Source organism: Epinephelus lanceolatus, chromosome 8 (assembly GCF_041903045.1).
Source record: "Epinephelus lanceolatus isolate andai-2023 chromosome 8, ASM4190304v1, whole genome shotgun sequence".
In the NCBI taxonomy this organism is placed as follows: Eukaryota; Metazoa; Chordata; class Actinopteri; order Perciformes; family Serranidae; genus Epinephelus; species Epinephelus lanceolatus.
In genome coordinates, this window is record NC_135741.1 from 28,263,530 (window position 1) to 28,291,070 (window position 27,541).

Below are 27,541 nucleotides of genomic sequence, written 5' to 3' on the forward strand. Positions count from 1 at the left end.
AAATCTGGGTACATACATCAACGTGTTAAATTACTCATTCTCGCCAAACAAGCCTCTGCTCGTCTTTTATTTCTCTTTACAGTGATTAGAAAGGGTTGTACCCCACAGTCGAGCTTACAAGCCCTTTATCCCCAAGTAGTGCCCATCTTGTATGTGCATATGAGTATTTAGAGAAGAGCTGTGACATTAATAAATCAGTTGATAATTAATCACAAAGTAATGTGATGATCAAATAATTAGTTTGACAATTTTTTAAGAAGAAAAAAGTCAAAATTCTCCGATTCCAGCCTCTTAAAGTCCCCGTCAAACCGAAGTTAAAGCATCTTTAGCTTCTGTGCTGTGACGTATTTCCCAGTGAAAGTATTTGATCAGTGTAGAGTTACAAGAGAGATTTAAATCCCTTCCTTCGCATTTGATTGCACCGCTAAAAAGCGGGCGGGCTTAGTGTTTAGCATGATGCAGAGCTACAGTGAAGTCCAGTCCTGAGCAGCCTGCTGAGCAGCTCCACGCACACCTCCCTCACTGTTAGATCAGGAGGAGGATGAGGGAGAGATGAATAAATTAGACCTCAGTCACACTGTTCTGAAAATGAAAACAAGGACTTTGCATACTGATATCTGGACACACATCTCTTCCTAACTCACTCCATGTTGCTCTGTTAGCTACTACAACCAACAAGCAGTGAAGTGTGGTTTTATATGGCGAGTGTGGCAAGCTAGTCGTCCAAAGAGTCAAGAGAGTAAACTTTTGTAAACGCCCCTGGGTGCAGGATGAGTCAAACATTTTATACCCATTTAAAGAAAGAGAAAAGTTAGGGATTTTGATGTAAAAATACTCTGATTTATTTATTTATTGACATATATCTGGCACATAACAAGAGACAAATAATAAATTAACATATAAACTCAGGATTAATTACTGTCTTTAAGAAGCTGTGGCGCCTGCATTTTTTTTAAGTGAGTGAAGGTAGTAGTATTTTGTGAAACTAGACAACCTAAGGCATCCATTGGTACCAACCATGTCAGCATAGCTTGTTGGTAAGGAGGCGAAATTATGGTCCAAATTTATGCTAAATTTTAGCGAGGGAACATTGATTCATTTATTTTCTGTAACCGCTCATTCTGTTTTGGGGGGGCTAGGGGGGCTTGAGCCTATCCCAGCTGGGCAAGAGTTGGCGTACACCCTGGACAGGTCACCAGACTATCACAGGGCTGACACATATAGACAGACAACCAGGCATGCTCACATTCACACCTACGGCCAATTTAGAGTCACCAATTGGCCTAACGTGCATGTCTTTGGACCGTGGGAGGAAGCCCGAGTACCCAGACAAAAACCCACACTGACACAGAGAGAACATGCAAACTCTGCACAGAAGGACTTCCTCACCCCAGGGTTTGAATCAGGAACTCTCTTCCTGTGAGGTGACAATGCTAACCAAGTTGAGGGAACAATACCACAGAAAAAGGGGTCCCTTGTACTCTAATCTCAAGATGTCTGAATTAAAAAAGGTTCCATGGGTACCTACGAATCTCCCCTGTTCCTTTCAATTAATGTACTCCTTCAAATTAAAGCTGTAAATTTGCCTTTTTTTAAGGAAACAAACCTCTATAGCCTATTTGAAAAACAATGAATCACTAGCACATGTATATGCAGATCACATATTTAAACAGGATTGTAAAGGGACTCAGTATTTCAACTGCACCAGTATTAATCTGTGCACATCAGATAATTAGTGACATTAACTGTAAAAATAAGAAACCACAGTGTATTAGTATGCAATTCTTTAACTGTCCGTATTGACATCGTTTTCAACTAGTCTGTATACTACAATTGCATAATCACACCCCTGAAATTCAGTTAGGACTTTTGGTTGTGGTGTGCCACCCCAGAATTTTCAGTGGCCCCATCTGGCCCCCCCTTTGAAAAATTCTAGGTGCACTACTGTCTCTGACAATGATCATCCCCTAACCAGTTATTTCTTCTAAGCCTAATCAAACCTTCTCCGTAGTACTGGAAGATAAGACGACAGTCACATGAATAATTCTTGCAATGCTGTGCCAGGACAGAAATGCTCATATGTGTTGTTTCGACCACGTATTTTCTCATTCAGACTGGAGGACAGACATGTGATAACTCATTAAATCTGCTGATTATTCTCTCAATTAATTGATTAATCTCTAGTAAGAAAGAGCCCACATCTGCAAATATCTTGTTTTGTTTAAAAACACAAAGATATTCAGTTTATTATCATAGAAAAGCCACAAACCCATTTGAGAAGCTGAAAGAGCAAATTTGTGGCATTTTTGTCACAGAAGCACAAACCAGTGAGATTTGTTTTTATTTGTTTACTGAATTAAACCTAGCGCATATGCTTGTTAACAATAATAACATATGACAACAAGAATAAATGTCAGACGACGGAGACACATTTGCAAAACCTTTATCGTGGGAAAAGGAATTGTCAGTGATAATATTTCTGAGCAAGCACCAAGAGTGAGTGTTATGGGAAGAGAAAACAGCACATCACCCCCTGATAGTAAACATACTCCCTTTTATTATTATTATTTTCTCCCTAATGATAGTGCACATTATGAGACTTTTATCCTATCTTCAAGCACCAGCTCTGCTAGTGGGGACATTGTAGCTGTTCCTCGACGCTTCTTGCCATTTGTTTGCTAAAAGTATTTGTTTGCAAGATGAATTGCTGCACTGGCAGGCGAGATGACAGCCTACACGAAGATGATATTGAATTGATTTCTGAAATGTTGCAGAACGGACTAGTTGATGTGTACCACGAGACATGAATAATAAAAATTCTATTAAAAAGCTCTTGAATGGCTGACACTGGAATATTATTTGTGATGATTAATTTTCTTCAGTCATTATAAAGGGGAGTTGGCATCAGATTGCCTCTGACAAAATTGCTTTTCATTCCCTGGTGAATACCCTCAGTATGCTTTTTGAGAGCACAAAACCATATTTCTCAGCGCAATATTATGTCAAGATAGGCCCTGGAAAAGACAAGCACAGGCTCCGCTCATGTGTCAACTTATTAGTACCATAAAATCTGTCCTTTTTTACCTGCTGTGGGTCATTTGGACACATTGGATAGGTTTCATAATTAGGAATGTGGGGTTTGTTTAGTCCAGTTTTTCTATTTCTAAAAAAAACATATGATTGGCATTATAATTACGGGATTATAAAATAACCACTAAGTGAGTGTCAATGGTGTTTTTCCACATAATGAATTTGATTAACTGTATTTTAAAGGCGTGCAGGCTGACAGTTTGTTGCTTTAAAGCTGTCAAGATTTCTGAAGCAAATTATTCTGTACAGCAGCTGTTGTTGTCTAACTCTAATTAATTTGCTGTGTATGTTTGTGTTGAATTAATTCTTTACACTTTTGTAAGCGCAACAATTTGCATTTCTAATTATTTTATTTCCAGCAAAACAGCCTGAATTGACTGCCACGGCTCAGTGTCTGCTGCAAACACACACATCTGAACAACAAAAATCAACAGGTGCATTTAAAAGCCAATTATGAGGCTTTTTAATTACTCTGGAACATCCTTTGTTAGCTGTGTCTCTCCGGCATTGTTACTGAACTTCAGTTTACCCTGAGAATGTTTCATGGCAGTGAGGTTGTCTGGTGGGCATGTTTTTTTCTCAGGCATTCGAGTGTTGATTCTTATTTTGTTTATGCTCTAACTAAATGCAGCGTCGTTTTGAGACACAGGTACAATGTTCTCATGCTCTCATGTTGTGTTCACGTGCTTCCTCCCACGTTCCAAAGATATGCAAATTACAGTAGGTGGGTTATAGACTCTATTTTGCCCATACATATAAAACTGTCTGTGTGTGACCAGTCCTGGTATTTTCCTTTGTTGCAATAAATTGTCCTTTAGCAGCTGCGATAATTAAAGGGATACCTCACTGAATTGTATCATGACAGTGTGGGTCGTATGTCTAAATGAACTGCACCTGGATCTTTCTGCACATCTCTCAGCTCAAATCAGCCTGCAGATTTTTGCAGGCTCCTGGGCTGGTGATTGAACTACAGATTGTACTTTTGCATTTTTGTTTCCCACCACAGACACAAAGAGTCCAGATGCAAATCAAAAAAGAAACCCGCCCCTGTCTTTCTCTGTCTATAAAACTCAGACCAAACTTAAATTGTAAAAGTAGGCAGTGCTGATTAAATATAAACCAAGATTTTGTGACTGTTTAGCAAATTTCTTGCCTAAGATGTCTTCAGAAACATATTTCAGTTTGGCTGGAATACAAGAATTTGTGAACAGGAAGTGGGCGCCATACTGTTTCCTGTATTCTGTAAAGATCAAATGGTGAAACTAAGCAGTGCTGATCAAATATGAACCAAGATTCTGTTACTCCATTGCCTGTATCTCACCTAAAATGTTTTTAGAAATATATTTTAGCGTACGGTTTAACTTTGATTTAAGATATTTAATAACCAGCCAGCTGCCATATTGTTTCACAGCCAAAACAGCCAAGCTCACATCCTGTTTCCAACTAGCATGAGTGTTTATTGGTCCAATGTGGCGCAGTGTATTCAGGTAGTTGTAGGTTTTCTACCCCTTGAGCAAAAGCGCTACATGACCACGAAGATACATGACTGCATAGACAACCCAGTATTATGAAAAGACCATCTTGCGTTCTTGAAGCAAAAAAATGTAAATGAGTAAAGGTTGCTGTGATTGCAGTTTCATCCTCTTCTAAAAAAATCTTGTCTCTGTCTTTCCAGAGCTACTCCAGTCAGGGCAGAGGCAGCAGCGGCGGAGGAGGCGGAGGAGGAGGAGGAGGAGCAGGGGATGAAGACTACGAGATCCCCCCCATCACACCCCCCAACCACGCCGACCCCTCTCTGCTGCACCTCATGGAGCACGAGTCAGGTTACCCCTTCCATTCCCTGCCTCACAACGGCCTGCTCAACACCTACTCCTACCCCGAGCTGCCCGCCCTCATGATGTCCAACATGCTGGGTCAGGACACCCACCTCCTCTCGGGGCCTATGCACTCAGTGAGTACATTTATTTTTTTTTGTCTGTCTGTCCCCTTTTAGCTGCGGCCCTCTGTGATCGTGCAAGTCAAGCACTGTGGTAGGCTATTAGTCTCTGTGGTCAGAGGTCTGGAAGTCAGCCAGCGAGTCAGCTCGCAGAACATTTTCTCTGAAGGTTTCACACGTTTGTGTCATGTAAAGTTCAGTCTTTTAAAACGTTTCCAAAAATGATTGATCTTTCGACACTCTACTGAAGCTTTAAACTCACATAAACAGCAATGAAATGGTGAAATGACTAATTCTCCTTGTGTACCGCTCTCAATAGTCCCTGATTATTTTTTCATAATAGCAAAGCGTTCTTCTATTAGAGTGATAATTAGCCCGGTTAGAGGCCGAGGAAGCTGAGACAGTGCAGTCGGAGCAAGGCCAGAGTCTATACATGCAACATTTATAAATACAGAGCGCTGCTGCCTCCTTAACACCCAGACCTTTGCGGCACAGCTCCTTTAATATCCATTCAGCTGCACAACTCAAAGATTTCATTGCCTCAAAGTGAGCCAAGAAAGGGAGCAAGAAACTCGGCGCTGCACATTTTCATTCGTTATGATCGGCAAAGCGAAAAAGGAAGTGGAAGGGATGGAGGGTGGTGGTGGGGGGGTGCAGGTTTTGAACAGAAAATCTTGACAAGGAGAGGGGGGGGGGTATCCCTTGTCAGCTGTTTTTTCTTTTCAAAAGGATGCTGAGGACCCCCGCTCCCCCCTCCAGTAAAGGGACTTTTTCTTGTGTTAAACATGCTTCAGACTGAACATGTAAACACCCCTGGCAAACACATTCAAATGCTTTAATCATAGGATCGAACCAGATGAATTATAGATGGCCTCTGTGGTGAATTATTCAACGTTATATACTTTCATCTGACATAAATATTACTTTTTTCTCTTCTGCCCTCCATCATGAATATTTATGCTTTAATGTGAGCATCCGTGGCATTTATCCTCCGTTAATCAGGTCTTATGTGATTTTCAGAATCAAACTGCGTAAGTTGCAAGCTTCATTTTTTTTCCCGTGGGTGGTAGCTAAGGCCTCCATTAAAGCCAGTCTTCAGGATTAGGTCACAATCCATTGGCTACTGTGGTGAATATGCTGGGTGCAGTAGAAAGATGTTGTTGACTGGAACATTTTCAGTCGATCTGCTTTTTTAGTGTCATTTGCTGCTTTGACGAAACCTATGCAATCATCTGGATGAGTTGATTTGAGGAGATGACGACATATAAGCTGTGCCTCTGGATGCATGTGTGCAGTATATGTATAAAGCTGATGTCCATTGCACCAGTATATGTAACAAAGCAGCCCTTTTTTTGGCCAATAGTCTTTTACAGGGGAAACAGAGAGGGAGTGCCTGCCTCTTAAACAGCTTTTATTTCACCTTTGCAATTATTTATTTTCAAATAGCCCTTCAGGGTAATGTTCCATTTTCTTATTTCACACCCCCTTTTCTCATAAATGAACCGTCATTGCAATAAATCACTGCACAAACAGAGACTTGCACACACTGTGAAAGGTCCAGAGATTTATGTAACACATTCATGTTTCCCACTTCCACATTTTAGTACTACTCTAGCAGAGCCTGGCTAATAATAGCCGCTATTAATATTTCTTGTTGCCTAGCAACCCCAGCAAGTAATAGCTTACTCTGGAAAAATAGATGACCGATAAGGAAAAAGGAGGGGAGGAAGGGGGGTGTTGGTGGGGGTTGGAGTGAGGGGGGATTCAATTCATTTATTATCTCCTGGGACAAGAGGAGCTTATTTCTGAGGCTGCGGAATAGGAAAGTAGGCTGTATATTGAGAAATATTTTAAAGCAATTGAAGATGACGTTATTTTCATTTTGGTTCCATTAGGGATGTTTCATTTGATGTTTCCCCAACAAAGTCAATTAACCTTAATTTCATACTGATAAAGGTATAATAAGGAAGATTAAATTTATGCCTGCTGAATGCTTAAAGAATAATAAAGGTGGATGGAAATAGGCTCTCAGTGTAGCGGGGTCGGAAATGAAGAGACGAGCCCGTACCTTTGTTGTACTGTGTTAACAGAAGCCTTTCGGTAAAGCCACGAAATTGGAGGAGATAGCTGGAAAACCAAAGCGCTAATCGTTCACCAGTCTTCTCTCACCGTTGCTGAAGAAGCAAATAAAAAGTCAACAGCGTTACCTTAAGGATACACTCCTCTTCAGTAAAAGCTATCCTTCAGAGCACATATAAACCTCCTACAAGTACAAGCTCAGCTGGAGCAACAGATACGCTTCATCTCAAGGGATGTTGTTGCTGGTTTTTGTACAACATTTAGCCCGAGGCTAAAGCTCTGTAAACTTCTCCCTGCTTTGGGATTCTCTTTTTCAGCGCACATTGATCCTACAGCAAACACAGTTAAATCATTACAGCAGTGAGAGCACTGGATTGACCATCATCTTCATACTGCATACTGTACGCACACAATTTTGCATCAGTTTGTCCTGGTAGCTTTTAAGTCTGTAATTTCTGCTCATTTAGAGTTGACTATATAATAATCTTATGATTTCTGGCATGCAGAACAGCATATGTCTCTGCAAGAGCCCTGTTTTTTCCTGCAAAATTTATTCTGTCTGACAACCTCCTCTTTTCCATCTAATTATGACTCCACAGGCAGCAGAAATATTAGCTGCTGAATCAAAAAGGTGTGTAGCAGATGGAAAAAACAGGTGTCAAATACATGCATTGAGTATTAGGCAAATTTCAGAGCTTGAACATTTGAAGTACATTGAGGTTTTCTATTTTTATTTTCAACCGGCAGAACCAGCACTTTGTTCAGGTGTGGGGTTTGATCCTTTCTGCTGCAGTCGCATGTTGTTCATAATAGTCTTAACTGCCAGTTTTGAACCGTTTCTCAGACTTGAAACTGCTCCATTTACAAGGACTCCAACAAGCAGAAGGATCAACAACGGTATTATAAAAGACAGAGCTGTCAATCACAAATGCTCTTACATTCTCCTAACTCCTCCCAACATCAGTGACCTACTCTGTCAGCTCAAGGAAGAGACGGCGAAGTCTTGGATGACTGGATACTGCGAAATGTAACATGCTTTCGTGTGAATGTTCATTGCAGAGGGAGAATCCCCTGTCTCACCCTCAGCTGTCAGCATTTCTGCCATCTCAGCGCTCAGGGACGAGGTGGCATCCAGGGGTCTTGTGTTCAACAAGCCCCCTGATTGCTTAGGTCTGTCTGAGGCTACGGCCGAGGGGAGATGCAAGCAAGATCTACCGCTTTGAAAAAAAATAAAAGAGGAGGGACACTCACCAGCAGACAGTAATGAGGGGTCGTAGAGGAGTTTACAGAACGGGCCCAACATGGAGCCTTGAGGGGCGCCGGCGCGTTTAAATATTGAAACAGAGCACCAGCCCCTGTCTCATTACTGGTGTAATGAGGCTGGTTAGGGAGGAGGAAAGCCCCTGCCGTCAAAAAAGCAGCTGCCAGTTTTACAAGTTTATGTCACACATTCAGTCAGATGATGGGAAGTTTGCTTAGTTAAACTGTAGTTTAAACATGTGGTGCTCCATCAATATTTTTGGCAGGACGTGTGAAAAGCAGTTGATTTATAACATTGGTGGACCAAATAATTTTGGGGACTTCCTGAGAGGAACTGCCCATTGGAGAGCTCCCCAAAGAGCTACATACCTGCAAGGGCTTTTTTCTGTTTGCATTTCCACCTCCAGTAGGAACACTGAAATGACATACTGTAAGCCGGCTGAAAAATCGCATCGCATAGATATTCAGTAAAGCCTTGATGTCACTGTTGGTCCATTTGTCTGCTTTTGTTTCAATTGCTTTTTCTTTTGACCAGTCTTTTGTGTTTTTTGTTTGTTGTTTACAAGGCTAATGGTTATTTAAAAATGGCGGTTGCCAAGGCTGCATTGGCTATGTTCAACCAATCAGCATACACTTAAGTCAGTCATAGTTTCTCTTCTTCCTCTGTAGGAGTAACCACTCTGAAGTAGAAGCTAAAAAAAAAACAAACGTCATTGTTAGAGCTATGATTGTTCCTCGTTCTTACAGTGCAGTAAGGGGGATTCTTGGAACTATGAAAATGTTCCTCTGGTCCGAAAATGCATAGTGACAAGCAGGTGTTGATGCCATGAATAATTTGTCAGCTGAAGATGCAGCTTTAGCTATGTATTTTTAAGGCTGCATTAAAATTAAAAGAACTCCACAGCTGGATGGCAGACACACTGCCCTGACATGATACCATTATATAAAATTGTAATTGGAGCAACTTTAGCATTCATTTAGAGTCATGTTGGTGCCACTTGATGGAAATATGTGTAACATTCACTGTCCTTTAGCTCTGGTGCACCTGAGGAAAATATCTGGGTCTTTGACAGCTAGATGTTTGACTCCCCTGGATGGTTGCTAACTTTGTTTGTCTGCCGTTTGTGCTGAGCATGTATGATACATTTGAATTGTCATAGTTGTTTTTTTAACAACTGGAACTGTGGTTTACAACAGGTTTAGATAGTACCAAGAAATATCAGGATACAGGGGTGTAGTGCTATTTGTGTAAGTCCCAGAGTACGCCGATGACTCACGCATGTGTACACAGTTAAGTTGTTGCTCAATTCGAAGGTTATTTACACCCTATATTCCTACAGTGGCAAGTTAACGTACGTTGTCAACTATAACTCTAAAATGAAAGATGTTATGTCACCTTTTTATTTTTTCTAGTTACTAGACTGAGAAAAAAATATTTAATTTGCTGTACCACTTAAAAGTTACTGCTAGCACCTAGCACCAACTTTTAAGGTTGAATGTTTTCTTGCATGTTGCTCAATGCATGAGTTGACGTGAATCAATCGGCACACCTCAAACGTTGAGGACACTTTGAACAATTCATTTATTTTTATTGTCTCTCTTGCATGTCATGTGCTTTAGTGATTATTGGATCCTTGAGCGCTTAAAATTGTATGAATTTTAAATGGCTTATGTGAATTTCAAATATTATACTTTGTCACTTGAAAAGAAAAAGTGGCAAAGCATCATTCTGGTTTGCTCCAGCAGCACTACACCGCTGTCAGGACATAAAACCAAAACAATAAGCTAAAGGAGGCTTAAAAGCTATAGTTAGGTGATAACTCAGTCATTCCTAATATGGAAAATATTGATTCATGAAGCTTTAAGTTTGGAAAACGTACCTCAACCAGGCCTCTGTTAAAAAGTATGATGCAGAAATACCCAGTGTATCAGTACATGTCTGTGCAGTCGTGCACAGTGCATCAGTACAGTGTGTTTGCTCTGCCTTTATTTGCAGGATCAGTCTTTGTCAGAGTCACTGATTGCTACAAGGTTATGTGAGCTTGACTTCATTTAATCTGTGAAAGTAAATTTATTTTGCATCACTTGGCATTTAGGACATAGACAGCGGGGGAAAGGGCCGTAACTATTTTAATGCAGCGACATAAAAACTATACTGACAGCTGTGTTTATTGACAGCGCAGGGATAGTTAGATAGAGGCCCAATCAAGCCATTAAAAAGATCAGAGTAAGCCTATCCACACTGTACACAAACATCTTAGACAGCAATATTCAGACAAATATGTTGATATAATATATGGAAATGAAAACGCACTTAAAGCAAAGGGGTGAATATGTACAGTGCACACACGATCTAATGAGAACTGCCTTAAAATAAACTTTATCTAAAAGAAAAGACTGTCACTGAGAAATTGCAGCTTGACTTGACTCCACATGCTCAGTGCAGCTGGATTACTTGTGTTTTTTAAATTGAAACAGCAATCTTTTTTTTTTCCACTGTAGGTTTTAGACATATCTCATATGACCCGCCTGCTCTGCTGCCTTTCACTGGGATAGATATGACATCTCGGTGACGTTCCCAGATAAATCACTTTTTGTAACAGTAGAAATGTTTTCTGTTGCGGCTTTTCATTTCACAAAAGACAGATGCCCTTCAGTGCTACACTCCACAACAGGGGTGAACAATGTGTCTTGTAGTTGTCAAGAGAAATGACAGCGAGATAATTGGTAGGGCACTCCCGTTTCATTTAAACCGAAACAAATAGGCTTCCAAAGAGAGAAATGTGCTTTAAAAAAGTAAAGCTTTGTTTTGTGCGGGTTATTATGCAGGCTTCGCAGTGAAATAATGAAGAGGAGTATTAACAGATTGAGCATTAAAAACAAATGCACATTCATTGCAGTTCATGAATATTCATGGAACTAATTCAAATAACCTTAGGCGACTGTTACGACTAATGAATATTTAAAACAGCTTGGTCACAGAGATTTGAACATTGCGTTACAGCTGACTTTCTGGGATCATCTTGTACAAGGGTAAACAATTAGGAATGGCAAAAACAGATTTCAGTGGTGATCAAAATACATCTGGAAAACAATATCTCATGTTGTCACATTAGTTATGGGCCATTGACGCTCCGAAGGAGAACGTGATGACATGCGAGAGGACAACGGGGTGAAGAGTCGGCGATCATCAGGACTATTAGTTGATTAATCAATTATTAAGTCAATAGATAATTAATGGGGGAAAAAATTTGAGAATTGAAATCATTAACAAAGTAAAGCAGCTTTCCAAGTGTAAACATATGCTGCTTTTTAAATTAAACACCTTTGAGATTTAAACTAATGTTTGCATTGGCATTGATTTTGGGGGACGCAGGGGCACATCGCACATCCCCCTAAATATTTTTAACATAAGCATTTGTCCCCCCCCCCCCAAATAAAATGTGGAAGTCAGGACTTTTATTTTGACAAAATTAAGGACATTTCCAGCATAAACTCATGAATAAAACTTCACTGGAATGCAGGAGATTCAATGTTTGACATTCAAAATTTCCTGAGGGAGGACCCCTAAGACCCAGTTTTTATATGTGTCACCCTACATTTATGAAATGGAGCCAATGCCCTTGTTTGGTTGGACAAAAAAGACGCTATCTCAAACTGTAACTTAAGGAAATTGTGATGTGTGTTTGCCTATTTTCCTCACATTTTGTAGACAACCATATTAGAAGGATAATCCAGTTTCATCATAAAAGAGATTTTAGGTTGCAGCCCTGATCAGTTTTGATGAGTAGCCCTGTTCTGTCCTCAAACCTTTTGAGCTGTCTCAGTCCTTTAAAGAGCAGAAAGAGAAAAGCAGCCCCAGCACAGCGACTAACAGAGCGGCTCTCACCCTCAGAGGGACCCGCAGCTGACTAAACATGTTTACATTTACCACGCTGGTTCTGAAAAAGCCCGGCACCCTTACATGCTGCGAGCAGGAGAATCCCATACTGCCCACTTAAAAGGGGGCCTTGGCTGCTTCCTTTGAGGGATCAGCGTGATGACTCGTCCTCCTCGCCACCACCGCAACGCTAATTAGGCCCGCCACAAAGCCAGCCTGTGGGGATAATGTCCCATTATTAGAGTCATTTGTTTCAATTAACCGCTCTGTGATTCTACAATAGCACGGCGCGGCCCAGTGCAAAGAAGCCATTACTCTCGACCAAGGAACCGCTGAGGTTTGGGACAAGAGTGTTTGTAAGAAGGTTACGGATACCTGCTCCTGCCAGCGGTGGTGCTGCCAGGCTCCACGTAGTGCTGCAGTCATTGATGAGTTGTTTCAGCACTTGTTCGTATCTTCCTTTTTAGGGTGTTTAAAGACTATTTTTGCTGTTGCTGGATTTTTTTTTGTTTTGTGCACTTCACTGAGAACTGATTGAAAGTTAGTAAAGGGGATTGTTGACTCGAGCTGGAGGCAGTTTCCTTTTACATGCTGAGAACATTGTGGTGTGCTGAATTACTATTCTGCTACTGTATACTTAGTGTATGCTACATGCTCCTTTAGACATTTTTAGACTGCAATCAGGTTACTTTCTGCAGGAGGCTCTCTTTTTTCTCCTCAGCTCATGCATTTACTCTCGTAACTCTAAAATCCTCGTCGTAGATTTGAGGAGTTTTAATCATGTATTTTCATCACATCAGCAGGAAAAAGAAAACAGATTGCTCTGACAACACAGACTTGCGAAATAACAATTAATCTGGAGCCTTTATGGCCACCAACAAGCGACCCTTGATAATAGCTGTTTGTACTGTTTCTGCACTTGCACACTGCTTTCTGTTGGTCACAGCTGGAGGCTAAAAGATCCTACTGGTTGCAGGTTGCATAAGGCATGAGTATGAGAGAGATTATGTCTGTGATTTGTTGCCTGATGTAAGAGGAATAACGTCAAGAAGTGGCGTTTGTATTAACAGCTTTGATGCCAGTTCTTCAGTGACTCTTCAAGCAGCAAGAACATTGTGTCTGTAAAAATTAACTTCTTGTTTGAAACATCACTCCCTCCCGATCATTTGCATATTGTTTTTTTTAGCAGCAGCCAGCTTCACTGTAAACTACCTCAATGCTTTTGGACACTTAACAGCGGCAGTACAAAGACGCTTATCAACTCCAAATGCTCCCGAATACAATATTTCAGAGCACTTTTAGGTCCTTTCAACACTAGATAATGGAAACTTCGATTGCTACCAAGAGGTTGCTGCCCTGTGATGCCTCTGTTGCCAGGCTCTCTCATTGGCTTTCTCCCCCCGCTGCGCAGATGTTTACAAAGAGACATCACCAGCTCACATTAAAGGGTTCAAGTTGTCCCCTCGGGCTGTTGCTATGGAAATAACCCTGCTATGGTCGCTCATTCATGTTTGATTAATTGTTTTTTCCTCTCTGTGCTGTTGCCTCTACAAAGACCTCATCATGGGAACATTTCATCTTGAAAACAAACAATAGAAAAAGAAGAATATGTCCATATCTGTTTTATTTGGACTTTGAGATATTCTCTCCTCCAGCTTTGAGGACAATAGTGCTGATAAAAGTCTTAGAAATTGTATCAGTGTTGTATAAATGTTAATAAAGCATAGCCTGCGAAGCCATACAATCAAGACTTTTTTTATTTTGTTTCCCAGACTCACCTGGACTGAAGATAAGCATTTTGCCTTTTTCCCCTCCTAAATTGCACTGTGTAGTGCTGAGCTACAGCAACCCACTGGGGCCAATTAGGATGCCAGCAGAGCCAGGAAGTGCATAGCAGATGCTTTTGCCACTATTTATTAAAATCCAATCTGCGGGGGCCCCTCCAACAGCTCGTTAAACTACCGTTAATCTAATTAGCTCTCACTTGCCACTGTTTTCACCACATTACCAAATACAAGGGCCTCGACTTTGCAATTTAGGCTGATTAAGTAGGTCCAGTGCTGTTAGGCAGAGCTTGTAGGGAGGAGCTCCTCAGAGCTGTCAGTCATTTTCCAGAGTCAGATAAATCATGCAGCCTAGTACAGCAATGGCTTTGGGCTCGAGTTTGAATTAAAATATCTGCAATGGCAATATTGGTTGAAATCAAATCCACATTGCCAGCTCTGTAGTGCAAGCCCACATGTCTGAAAACACTAATGAAATACTCCACATCATAAAGGCCTTGTATATTTGTAATGGCATGGTACCAGAACTGGATACAAATTCCATAATGGGCTCTTTATGGATCAGGTCTCTGCGATTCCCACTGATGTGCTTTCATGTCTTTTAGATCGCGACCATGAATCTGCACTTCCGGTTCATTATTGTTTGGGCCGGGCTGTATTTTTATTTGATGAGTGCTGCTCTCTGGAGCAAGTGCCTGGTTCTACTCAGAGATCTGTGCGGCGGCTTTGACATGCAGTCCTGCTCATTGCTTACAGATGGGCAGTCTGACATGGAGCCGTAATCGTTTCCAGATGAGTCGAGCACAGTATATATTTTAAGACATATTTTAATCCATCAAGGCGTCATGTTGAACTACGATGGGAATACACAAAGAGAAGACTAACACAGGGCTGATTGTAGAATAATTGACAGGTCGTATAAGACATAAAGAATTTATGGGAACATGTACTTTCAATCGACGATCACATAATGTGTAATATTCAAACAATTTTAACAAGCATCTTGTATTTTGGATTGCATCCATGACGTCTACAGGCAGTCGTAGTTTAGAGAAAGTTGAATCATTCTGATCTCAGACAGCTTTGTTTACATTCTCATTTTGCCTGCCAACATTTTGTAAGGCCACAATCTCGACAGCATTACACACGGGGGCACTTTGAAATGTGAGGTGAAAGCGATACCTAAATAACAACGAAATGCATGTAATAAAAAACGAAATGTAAGCCCACATGATCCTCCACCCTAATTATGGAAACTTAACAAAGACTTGCTCTTACTCTTACTCAAAACTCCAGCATTTATTCTCTCCAAAATCATCACATCATACAGTCAGAAAGGCTTGCATCATCTTGTAATTTATTTCAAATACATGATGCTGGAAAAACTTCGGTTAGTATTCATCATTTATCACACGTTTCTTTACTGCATGCATCCTCACAAGCTGCAGCAACCAACTGGATGGATGATTCAGTTGACAAACAGGCTTTCGCGTTTTTAAACCTGCTGACTTTGTAGCCACTCATGAAAGACGTGTGCCACAATAACTTTGTGCTCTCGTATTTTTGTTGCACTACACAACATCCAGGAACCCACTTTTTCTTTAAGGCTGCAAGTTATAGCTGGTGGTGAAAATTGTAGAAAAATTATATATGGCATCTTGAAATTACATTATTCTCACTGCTGCTTCTCTAACCATGGCCATTTATCTATTTATAAACCCACAAAGGCTTAGAGTCTGTAACAGCTGCACTAAGCTGTGCTTCTCTCCAGTATGCTGGTGCGGAGAGGTCCGTGCTTGTACTGTTGAAGAGATTTATTCCACTGTATCACATACACTTTTTTTATTTATTTATTTTTTTTACAAATGTAAAAATTCACTCTCAATAAAAAAGAGAATATTGGGCTTGGATACATAATGTGGGCAGAAACAGTTGTCAAGAAACTTTTATTTACAGCTACAGCAGGTCACTTTTATTAAAAAAAATAACTTATCATATTTCAACCCAGTCTCAGAAAATTTATGAAAATTGACAGTCTTTACAACGCATTACGTGCTGGTGGGCACAAAATGTCTTAAAATTACAGAACACAAAAACAATGTCAATGCCAGGTCAGTGAGGATCTTTTGTCACAGTGGACACAGGAATTGAGTAAAAAGAAGGAGAAAGTCCACATAGGGCGGGCAGGAGAGGTGGTGGATGTGTCAAACAACCATGGACTTTGAACCGGGAGACTACTGTTCATCCAGCCATCCATCCGTTCCTCATTTTCATCCACTTATCCGAGGCGGGGTTGCAGGGGCAGCAGGCCAAGCAAACCACCCCAGACATTCCTCTCCTCAGCAACACTTTCCAGCTCCTCCTGGGGGACCCCCAGGCCAGACGAGATATGTTATCCCTCTATCGTGTTCTAGGTCTGCCCTGGGACCTCCTACCAGTGGGACATGCCCGGAACACCTCCAACGGGAGGCACCCAGGAGGCATCCTGATCAAATGCTCGAACCATCTCAACTGACCCCTTTCGACGCAAAGGAGCAGCGGCTCTACTCTGAGCTCCCTCCAGATATCCGTGCCCCTCACCCTATCTCTAAGGTTGAACCCAGCCACCCCACAGAGGAAACTCATTTCGGCCTCTTGTATCCATGATCTCATTCTTTCAGTCGTTACCCAGAGCTCATGACCATAGGTGAGGGTTGGGACGTAGATGGACCAGTAAATCAAAAGCTTTGCCTTCTGGCAGAAGCTGCACCAAACCACCGATCCATCTCATGCTCCATTCTACCCTCACTCGTGAACAAGACCCCAAGATACTTGAACTCCCTTGCTTAAGGCAGTAACTCTCCCCCAACCTGGATAGTTGGAGCACACCCTCCGGCCCCTGTTTTTTTGAAAATGGGAAACACCACCCCGGTCTGTTTATCTACCGTGTGAAACCAAAAGTCATCATAGTTATGTGAGTTTACAGATTTTACCTAGCTTAGCAAAATACTTCATGTAGGTACTTTACGTAACAACGCAAAATATGTAGGTGTACGTACATATGGCCTGTGTGTAGTTATTTTAATTGAAACCACGATCTTGACCTAACCAAACTCTGACTGCTTCACAATGAAACTAGGACTGTTCATTATAGACTTTGCATTAGCGTTGTTTTTTTGTTGCCAGCAACATAATTCCTGCCCAAGAGATCGTGTACCTTTCACGCATTTCTGTGAAATTCTGTTACATATTTGCTGAAACTGTCACTATATCCTGTCAGCAGCACACGAGACAGAGCATCTGTGAAAAAATGATGTACCTCTGGCTCCTCCTAGTGCTCCTAATGGCATGTACAAGAATCCACCGTACCTCAACGAAAACAACCAGTCAAAGCCAATGGAAATCTTTAACACAGCATCTATCACTACTTCTGCACATGCTGCACTGCCAACAACAGCATACATGATTAAGACAAGTAATCATAAGAAGTCCAATGACAGTCTTCTTCTGTGAAAATCAAAGCAAGCCTCATCTTGTCAGTCTTCTTCTGTTTGCTTGCTTGTCTCTGCCGTGTACGCTCTTATTGGCAAAGGAGGGATGGGCAGTTTTTTCATTGCTGGTGGTTGACTCTCTGCCATTTTGTTTGCTTCTCCCAAAGTTGCACACTGAAGATATTCATCTTGACTTGAGTGAGAGCATGCGCAAGGGAGGGGGGCTGCACAGGGTGTGCTTGAGCAGTGATTGACAGCTACATTAGAGAATTCTCCAGGGTCTGATTGGTTGTTTTTGCTCGGGCACAATGGACTCTTGTAAATGCCATTAGGAGCACTGGGAGGAGCCAGAGGTACATATTTTTTTGCAGATTTACTGTCTTATGTACTACTGTCAGGATGTAATGTCAGTTTCAGCAAATACTAATTTAGCAAACCCTAGATAGATATTGTTGTGTAAGTACGGTCCTGAGTTGATCCTAACTATTGGTATCAGGGCCTACTCAGGCATATTTTAATGGAACAGGTAAAATGAAGTCGATCCCTTATAAAGATCCTTTCTTTACTGCGCTGTCCACATCAGCCTGCTAGTGTTGCAGTACTGCTCTCCTTCATGCTGCCACTAATTACCCTTAAAGCTGTGAGTAACTTGATGGTCGGCCAATATAAACTTGTCTGTTGTTGGTTTTGTGTGCTGTCTGCAAGCTGGTGTCTGCTCTTTGCTGGTTAATGAGATTAAGGAAGTGAGGTTAAAGCAACTATCTCAGGAGAATCAGGGAAAATAAAGCCAATTCAATCTGCAATAATTCTGCAGTTGCCACTTGTGACCACAGGGGTCGCTGCTTAACAAAAACTGCATACACTGTGTTGAAAAATCAGTCGTTCACTCATTGCCCACTCCCTTTGTAATAGCTGTTTACTCTATGGTGAGCTGTAAATTGAGATTGTGTTATGAATCATCATCCTGCGTCATCTGTGCTGTGGGTGCTTCTTCTGTGCATTGTGGGAATTTTCGAGACCACTATAGAGCATGAACACAATGAGATACTCAACTAAAATGAGACATATACCATATATAATAATATAAAAAGGAGTTTTTTCAAGCACAGTCGTAGTTCTGCTTTGAGCAAAGCTGAATAACATTTTTATCAAAAGGTACAGCATGTCATAAGCTTCTTTCGTGCCTTTTGAAAAACATACTTTAAAAAGTTCATTCTTAAGATAACATTAAGGCAGTTTAGCACAGAGAAGAGCAATGTTAAATGTGGTCTTATTATTGAAAAAGTCCTCTAGTTAAAACTTCTTTTACTGGCTTTTTTCCAAGTCAGTCATTGATCAAAGATGATTTCAGTACCAATCTCTGATTGATGTTCTTGAACTGCTGTTTTAAAGAGCCTCTTCTGTATCACAGTCGGCTGCTGAGTGGTGCTTGTACTTCATTCTTCAGGCCAGTGCACATTCAGACAACATTTCCCTGCAAAAACTAGCATGTAAAAATGGATTTATTGTGTATTCTCTGTTGATGCTTGCACTGTACACTAACTCTGTGCCACAAACACACTGAGAGCCAGTGTTGTGTGCCTATATTCTCAATTTTACAGCTGTTTGGTTTGAAATCCACAGAAGTGGTATAGACTTTGGAAGTGGATGGCATTCAGATTTGATTTAGTGTCGTGCTCTGCATCGTGCTTTGGTGTAATGACCATCGCAGTAAAGAGAAAGTGTATCGTTGCATCACCTCTGAGTAGTTCCTGTTTGTTTTTATGGCCTTTTGAAATCGATACGCCATGCAGCACTCTCCACTCTGCTGCTCAGTGTATATGATGATGATGATGATGGTGATGATGATGATGATGATGATGCATATATTCAGGAGGCCGTGATTGGACAAACACTTTTATACTCTCCCATAGTATTACCTGATTTTATTGTCTAATTTTCATGTCTCTTAAACTCTGTCGGCCTCTGCAACTGCACCCGTCCTTCTTTTTGTTATCAACCTTCTTCTCTCTACATCACTCCACCTCCCCTCCTCCTTTTATCTGCCCTCTCTACATCAACTCTCTCTCTCTTTTCCTTTGCATCTCACACTCCTCTCTCACTCTCTCTCACTTCCTCATTCTCCCGCCCTCTCCCCCTCTCTCTCTCTGCTGTTTTGATAGTGACGCAGTTATCAGGCTGTCAATTCTAATCTTGTCTTGCCAGTGCAGTGCTGTCCATTCAGAATTACAGCTACCCCCTCCTCCCTATCTGTCTCCCCACATCCACCAGCCCTCAGACAACAGAAACGCTGATGGGATGAGCAAGCTGAGGCTGACACTATGGTTCAGACTTTTGCTAGTAAACCAGAAACCTGTGTACAAAATATATTTAGACTCCACTGCTGTGGACAGGACACGGTGGTCTTACCTAGCAACAGCCACGTGCTGTTTTCGGCCGTCTCTACATTGTGGTCTTTGAAATATAGCTTACATGAATGTGTTTCTCAGTATCAGTATCAATATCTTATCATGCGGAGAAAAGCAGTGTCCAAAAACTAAAGAGAAAAATATATTTTGTCCCCTCTGGTCTCACTGAACCTCAACACTTTTTCTGTACAGACCAAAGCGCGTGTGTAGTGCTAAGTATCAAAAACTGCCATGTTTGCTCATTCAAAATGTTTAATTCATCTTTGATTAGACAGTTGCATGTTTAAATCAAAATGTTGCTTGTTTTAGACAACATTTTATTCAAGCAGACGTCTTAGCTGTTTGTGTTTAGACAGCATTTAACATTTGAGAGGTGAAGGCTTTTTTGTTAAAGGTCTAGTTTGTAGGATTTAGTGGCATCTAGTGGTGAGGTTGCAGATTGTACCTAACTGAAACGTCTCCCATGTGCTAAGCAAGTCAGAGAACTGTGGTGCAAATGAACCTATTTAGATGCATTGTTTGGTTTGTCCGTTAAATTTGATATAGTGGCCAAATCCTGGAATTACAACTTCTGCATCTGTCAGCTGATGTTATGGGGCCCAATAGACTTTTTCCCATAGACTTCTATTTTGAAAGAGACGTCTGTAAATCAACAGATAATTTTTTTGAGATAGATTAACTTCCCAGTACGAACACTTAAATAGCCCTTATTTAAAATGTTGTGTCCTAAAAGATGTAGAATTCACTAAGAACCAAGTCCAGAGTTATTTTGAACTGTCATTAATGTGAGTGAGTATACGAGACCGAGCAGTTTGAAGGTGGTTTTTAAAGGAAATGCATGTGTGTTTGCTCTGGGCCCCTTGATGCAGGAGATTTGGGTAATTTTATACTCAGAAATCAAACTTTTTTTTTTTTTTTTTTGTCATGCGCTGCTAAGCAATTTTCATAAGAATAAACCAGGCCCCATCTCTACCGCTGTATCTAGTTCTCTTAATACATCCATGGTCCAAAGTCCTGTGTTTGTTTGACACTCTTTATACCAGTTATTTTGAAGTATAGTGAACTCTCCGCACAGAGCTTTTATTTTGAAGTGCAGTTTCCTGCTGTAGAGTGAGTGGCTAACGGACGGCTACTTTACAAAGATGGCAAACTATTTTGATGACATGGCCAAACGCAAGTATGACGCTGAATATATTAAACTGTGTGGACCTTGAATTAATGACTAAAGAGAAATCTGGACCCTGTGGCTGGACCAGTTGGGAACCACTGCTTTATACTACATCACCTGACTTCCTTTTTTGCTCCCGTCATAATTACTACAGCCAATAGAGGTTGCCGCCTAGCAATGAAAATGGGTTGTAATAAGCTGCTTGACTTATGCAGTCGTTTTTTGGGGGGATTTCTGTGGAAACGTGGCCAAAGATAGAACATTACATCATGTCACATCACAATATCTCCAGCACAACTACAGTGTTGCGGGACAGGAGATAAATGTCCAACAGTCTAAAACGGGAATGGTAAACGTCAGGATCTACTGTCGGCACATCAGAATCAAAGAGCTACTTTACAGACTTACCATTTTGCATCAACAGTCACACAGGGAGAAATCCATCGTAGAAGAGGACCAGATACCAATCTCTCCTCTGACAGTATCAGAAAATAGACCAGAATTCAGTGCAGCCACAAGATGTTGAGTTATGAATAAGGGATGTGACTCTCTTTTTTTTTTTTTCTCAACTGACAACAACAGCTGTCATAATCATTACTGTTCTCTGCACCTGCAGGAGAAAGCCGATGAAAACAAGCTTGATATTGTATAGTGGATACGTGGTGGGTATTTGTTTATCCACCAGCAATAATTTGTAAAGCCAGCAAGTAAAACCACTCTGATGAATGTGTTTGTGATTGAGGGAGAGGAGAATAAAATAACCGTTGCTTCCAATATTTGAGTAATTTTATCCATGTAATAGCCAATATCAGATATATGATATAAATTTTTATCTGGTCACGTAAACTCCACAGAGCCACTGCAAAAAAAAAACTCATACAAACAAGTATTAATCTTGAGAAATTTGCTATCAACCACAAAACTCTGCCGATGGAGTAAGCAAAAGTGACTTGAAGAGATTTATTTGATTTAACTTAAAGGTATACTAACGTAGGATTTGGTTGCTGTTTGTTTGTAAGTAAAAGCCAACTTCAGATTCACTCTCATTTGGCGTTTCACCTTGCTATGTTTGCAGTATTTTGGCGTTGTGTCTCCTGGATGCCTTCTGCTTACGGTCTGGCACCTGGTCGCTACCTCTTTGAAAAGCTCCGACCTCGCCTGAGTGCTGTGGGGTTATCCCAAAAATGTCCCAAGAACGAAAATAATAAGAAAATACGACAAAAAAACAGGCAGAGTCTGCCGAAAAATAGACTGTTGCACACTTCGAGATGATGATTGAGGGGATTACAGTAAATCTTTAAAATTCAAGTCGCTATAACATAATTTGAACTGAAAACTAGTTGAAAAAGAGAGATAGAGTTGATACAAGCAATAAAACAGAGCAGAAATTCAAGGTAAAGCAACTTTAGTATAATGAATGTTTAATTTTTACCCTTTCTCACTCAATGTATGTAATATGTATTATATTATATTATATTATATTATATTATATTATATTATATTATATTATATTATAGACTGGTCTGCTTATTGAAACATATATGTTTGGGATTTGAGTGTGACAGTCAGGAAATTCACTTGGGGAAGTTCACCCCAAAATAATTTGTATATCTTACTAAGTGTTATCAAGACAAGATTTCTTTAGATTATTTTAATTGACCTTATTTACAGTGAAGTTTCACCCACTCTTGTTTTTTTTTATTTTCATTAAGGTCTTCTGGGAAATGTAGGACAGCACAGCCAGCAGTAGATGTTGATTAGACAAGCTGAGACAAAATGAGAGCAAATTAAAAACCCCCAGATTGATTATGCATCTTACACAGTATCTAAGGGTGCATTTCTTCCTGTGCTTTATGTGGAGCCATTTGTATTCTTTTCAGTCTGTCAGTTTCATTGATATTTCATCTGGCCCTCTATAAGTTCACAAACATGAATCTCCAACAATGCGAGAGGAAAATAGATAAAGAAATGAAATAATGTGCCCCTTGTTCTCTTGGCTGATTGCATGTAGCTGCGAGCTGTTGTGTGTCATCGCACTTTCCTCTGTATGAATACATGTGAATTTTCCTGCAGATTATTTAGCCTTCTCTTTTTTCCTATTTTGTCATTCCATTAGCTCTACCTTCAGTTTATTCTATTTTCACTTCAAAGGCTTGAGTGGAACAGATGTCGTTTCAAATGCCTGTCTTCTGCCTCATTGCCTAAAAGTGAGGGATGATTATTTTTTAATGAAACCAGGCGTACTCGCACAAAAAAATGAATATTACCTGTAAGCTGTGAAATAGACAAGCAATACTTTCGCATCACCCTGAATGAGAACATCCATTCATTTCCACACACCACAAAAGCCATTTTGAAGTTTTCTTTAGCTGCCAAATGTGCTCCTGGACCTTGAATTTTGATTAGTTTAATTTCATGCTGTGTAGAATACAGTGTGTTGTTTGGCTGCAAATGCTTTGCTGAAACAATGCGATTTTCAAAGGCAGTCATTTCCCGTTTTCCAATTGACAGTTAAAGGGGAAAACATGACTGTTGCTTAATCCTGTGATAAGTATGCATTAGATGGATGTGAACGTCTTTAAATGTCCTCAAGTTGCTGTTTGATACTCGCGCAGGGACAAATCTTTTTCATGGTTTGTTCTCCCCCCTGCTGAGTTTTAACACTGAAACCCAGGATCAGTGGATTATGAAAGGGAACGTTCAAAGCTGTTTAAAATTTCTAAAATGCAACCTGATGAAATAGGAACTTGGCCTTGGAGATGGGCTGCCTTTGCCAAAAGCTAACTCTCACTTCACTCAAAGCAACATTTGAGTAACTCTTCATAACCCCTCACCCGTAAATAGTGCACATAAACATCCTTCATTTGACATAATACCAATGTATATCATTATATATTCAGTATGTCATTATATCTTCTATTATTTGGAAGGAAATTGGATTGTTATTTCCTGCCTTTATAGCAACTGAGAAATCAGGTTAACTGATGTTCCGCTGATACTAATGGCAACATCAAGCTGTCACTTCTTCCTCGCCATCTTCCCTCAGCTGCACCTCTTCTTTCTCTCTTTCTCCTTATCTCTCTCTTTCTCTCTCCCCACTCCCTTCCTCTCCCTCTTTTCTCCCGTGCTTGATGTGTTCTCCTCGGCAAAGAAGGCAATTTCCATATAGAATCACAACCAGGATCAGGTGACCTGGATTTGACTCCCCGTCAAAGCCCTGCACGGAAAATGAAAATGTATTCATGTGTATTGGATCGAGTGCATCACACAGATGTGAGCCGTTTTTGCCTCCTGAAAATGGAGTAAGATTGCAGTGTGTTATTGTTGACAGACCAACTGGGTACATCCTATGAAAAATATAGATTTAATCCTTTTTTTATGCTTTCCTCAGAAAGTGGAGTTGAACGCTTTGTGATCTACATGAAAGAGACAAAATAAAGATTGAAAGAAAATCTGGAAATATCCATGAATCTAGCGATTTAACGGCTGATAAAGTAGTGCCCAGTGAGGTTTTAATTAGCCTGCGATCTCATGTTTGGCCAGTTTCTCCTGACCCGCACCTCCCGACCCCCCTCCAACACCCCAGAGGCTAACCTGTCTCACTGACGTCCTGTTAGTCTTCATTCACCCATGTCCGTAAATTGATCTGTTTTCTCTTCTCAGAACAAGCTGTGGCTGCTCTTCGCAGAACTCTGCTGCTTTCACCCTCTCTTCAGCGTTAATTGAATGTTCTATTCGGCTATTTCAATGATGCATCATGCGCACAGTGGTTAATGCTGAGTTTTTTTTAAAAACATATTTAACCTTGCAAAACTCTCGACTATCTTATCCAGTCAATACATCATGCCCAATAAATACACTGGACTCCTCAAGCATCTCTCTGTTGAAGCTGCAGCTAAAGAGTTATTTTCATCAACTGATTTATGACCAGCAACGTCTTTGTCTCTTTTCTCTCCCTCCCTCTCCATCCCTCTTTCTGCCTCCAGATAAGCGGTGAGAAGCGAGCCTCAGCGGAAATGATGAAGCCCAAACCCAAACCTCAAAAGAAGAAGAAGAAGAAGGACCCCAATGAGCCGCAGAAACCTGTGTCGGCCTACGCGCTCTTCTTCAGAGACACCCAGGCGGCCATCAAGGGCCAAAATCCCAACGCCACCTTCGGGGACGTCTCCAAGATCGTGGCCTCCATGTGGGACAGCCTAGGAGAGGAACAGAAGCAGGTATGAAACATGTTGGCCTAGCTGAAACAAGAAAGTGGATGATAATGTACTAGCCAAAAAAGGAAGTTTTAAAGGGGCAGTTCTCCCCAGAATTAAAAATACATATTTTTCCTCTTACCTGTAGTGCTATTTATCAATCTAGATTATTTTGGTGTGAGTTGCAGGTGTGTGGAGATATCGGCTGTAGAGATGTCTGCTTTGTCTCCAACCTAATGGAACTAGATGGCACTCAGCTTGTGGTGCTCAAAGTGCCAAAAAAATACATTTGAAAAACTCAACAGCAGTTTCTCTCTCCAGAAATCATTACCTGGTTACTCAAAATAATCCACAGACCTTGTTGTGAACAGTTTCATGTAGGAACTATTTTCTTTCTACCGAACTGCACCCGCCAACCGTATCTGCTAGCTGAACTAGCACCACTGAGCTAGCATCACTAGCTTCATCAAGATACGGTATTATATTAATTCTTTGGACAACAATATGATATTTGCCAGTCTGCCATGATATAAAATTTGGTTCAATAATAAGTGTAGAGATTCATAGACAACTTTTTTTTTGCTAGTAACCTATTATAGGCTTAAGCACTCTTACATTGCATAAAATAGACTAGTGGCTAGCAGACAGTTCCTCTACTCATATTTTAATAATTTACATGTATTATTAGCCTAATGTTGAAACAGCAGCTTATGTGGCCATGTCACTGCCAGAAGTTGACAGAGTGAGATGCCCACCCAGAATATTTTTTTCTCATAACAGCATTGCTTACTTACGGCATATGCTTTGTTTTTTGACCCATAGTTCCTCTAAAATCCAAAATATGTCCACACTGCTGATTTATCCCCAAGTAAGTAACAATATCCTCATTGTCTGTCTTTCGGCTGCTTTCCATTATCTGCCTGGCGCTGTTTAACGGTGACATGTAATTTCAAAATAAAATCTGTATCCCAACGATGATGATATTGATCAATGTTTTCAATTTGCATTGATGACATTGGACTGTTGATTATTGAATCAATATATCAACCCAAATCATTGGATAGTGACACCCCTACTGACTAATGTTACAGCTCAGCCAAGGAGGACGCCATTAATGGTTCCATTGCACACTGTCACAAGCACAAGCTTCTCGTCAATGCTTCCTTCTGTGTAGTGATTAATTTGGCGGGTGTAGTTCAGTAGAAAGAAAATAGTTTCTTTATTAAACTGCTCACAACAAGGTCCTTGGATTATCTTGAGTAACTGGGTCATGATTTCTGGAAAGAGACATTGCTGTTGAGTGATTTCATTGTATTTTATTGGGCGCTTCGAGCACCACAAGCCGAGTGCCATCCAGTTCTATTATATTTGACAGAAGACAGACATCTCTATGGCCGATATCTCCAACACTCGGCAACTCACACCGAAACAATCTAGACTGATCAATAGCATTTCAGGTAAGAGGAAAAATATGTATTTTTGATTTTGGGGTGAACTGTCCCTTTAAGTAGAAGGAGCTACTGTCACCTCCACATGTGAAACACTTTTCACAAACACAGTCACATGAAGACATTCTGGTCCAACCAGTAGATGGCGCGTCTGCTGCGGCAGACGAGCAGCCTTTCCCTGGCGTTATGTGCTGTGTAATTACCAGAACATTGCTGTGAGATACAGCTCACCTTAATGAGCTAGTTCTTCTCTTTCTAAAGATAATCCATCCGTTTATCCCCACTCCCCTGACTCTCATAAAAATGATTTTCTTTCTAAATTTAATTCAAGCAAACGAGAGGAGGGGAAGGGTGGAGGAGTATTCTGTGCAGCAGCAGCAGCTGTAAAACACTCTGAGACTAACAAAGTTGGACATTTTACAGGCAAGAAATGGTCAATATGGGAAAAATATAAATGCATCTTGGGAGATTTCAAGAGTGTCGGACATATATTTTATGCAGTGGGTAGATTCACTTATACCCACATGCACATGCACACCTCCAAAAGCAAACATTCAGATATTAATACACACACAGACACACAAACCCTCAATGGTGCTCTACTAGTTTCCAAATTTCACAATGTGAAGGCATCTTCTGAGTTTTTCTCTGCACTGTAGTGTCCATCAAAACTAAAAAAGGGTTTTCCAAAAATATAGTGGATAAAGTGAAAACCGTGTTCCTTGCCAAAACAAAACTCCCACAAAGCTCCACGCACAGGTACGGTCCGCACTTCCTGTGTCCCTCCAGCCTCCATAGCTGATGCCTCCACACCATGCATCTTCA

The 27,541-nt window shown here is 40.8% G+C and overlaps 1 protein-coding gene across 4 annotated transcripts in view; it reads left to right on the forward strand.

Moving 5' to 3' along the window:
• LOC117258893 (TOX high mobility group box family member 2-like) overlaps positions 1–27,541 on the forward strand; it is a 102,624-nt gene that overhangs the window by 64,757 nt on the left and 10,326 nt on the right. For all 4 annotated transcript variants that reach the window (XM_033630113.2, XM_078170129.1, XM_033630112.2 and 1 more), the window contains 2 exons: positions 4,766–5,041; positions 25,062–25,292. In XM_033630113.2, the coding sequence (XP_033486004.1) occupies positions 4,766–5,041; positions 25,062–25,292 (507 nt within the window). The remainder of the gene's footprint in view (positions 1–4,765; positions 5,042–25,061; positions 25,293–27,541) is intronic.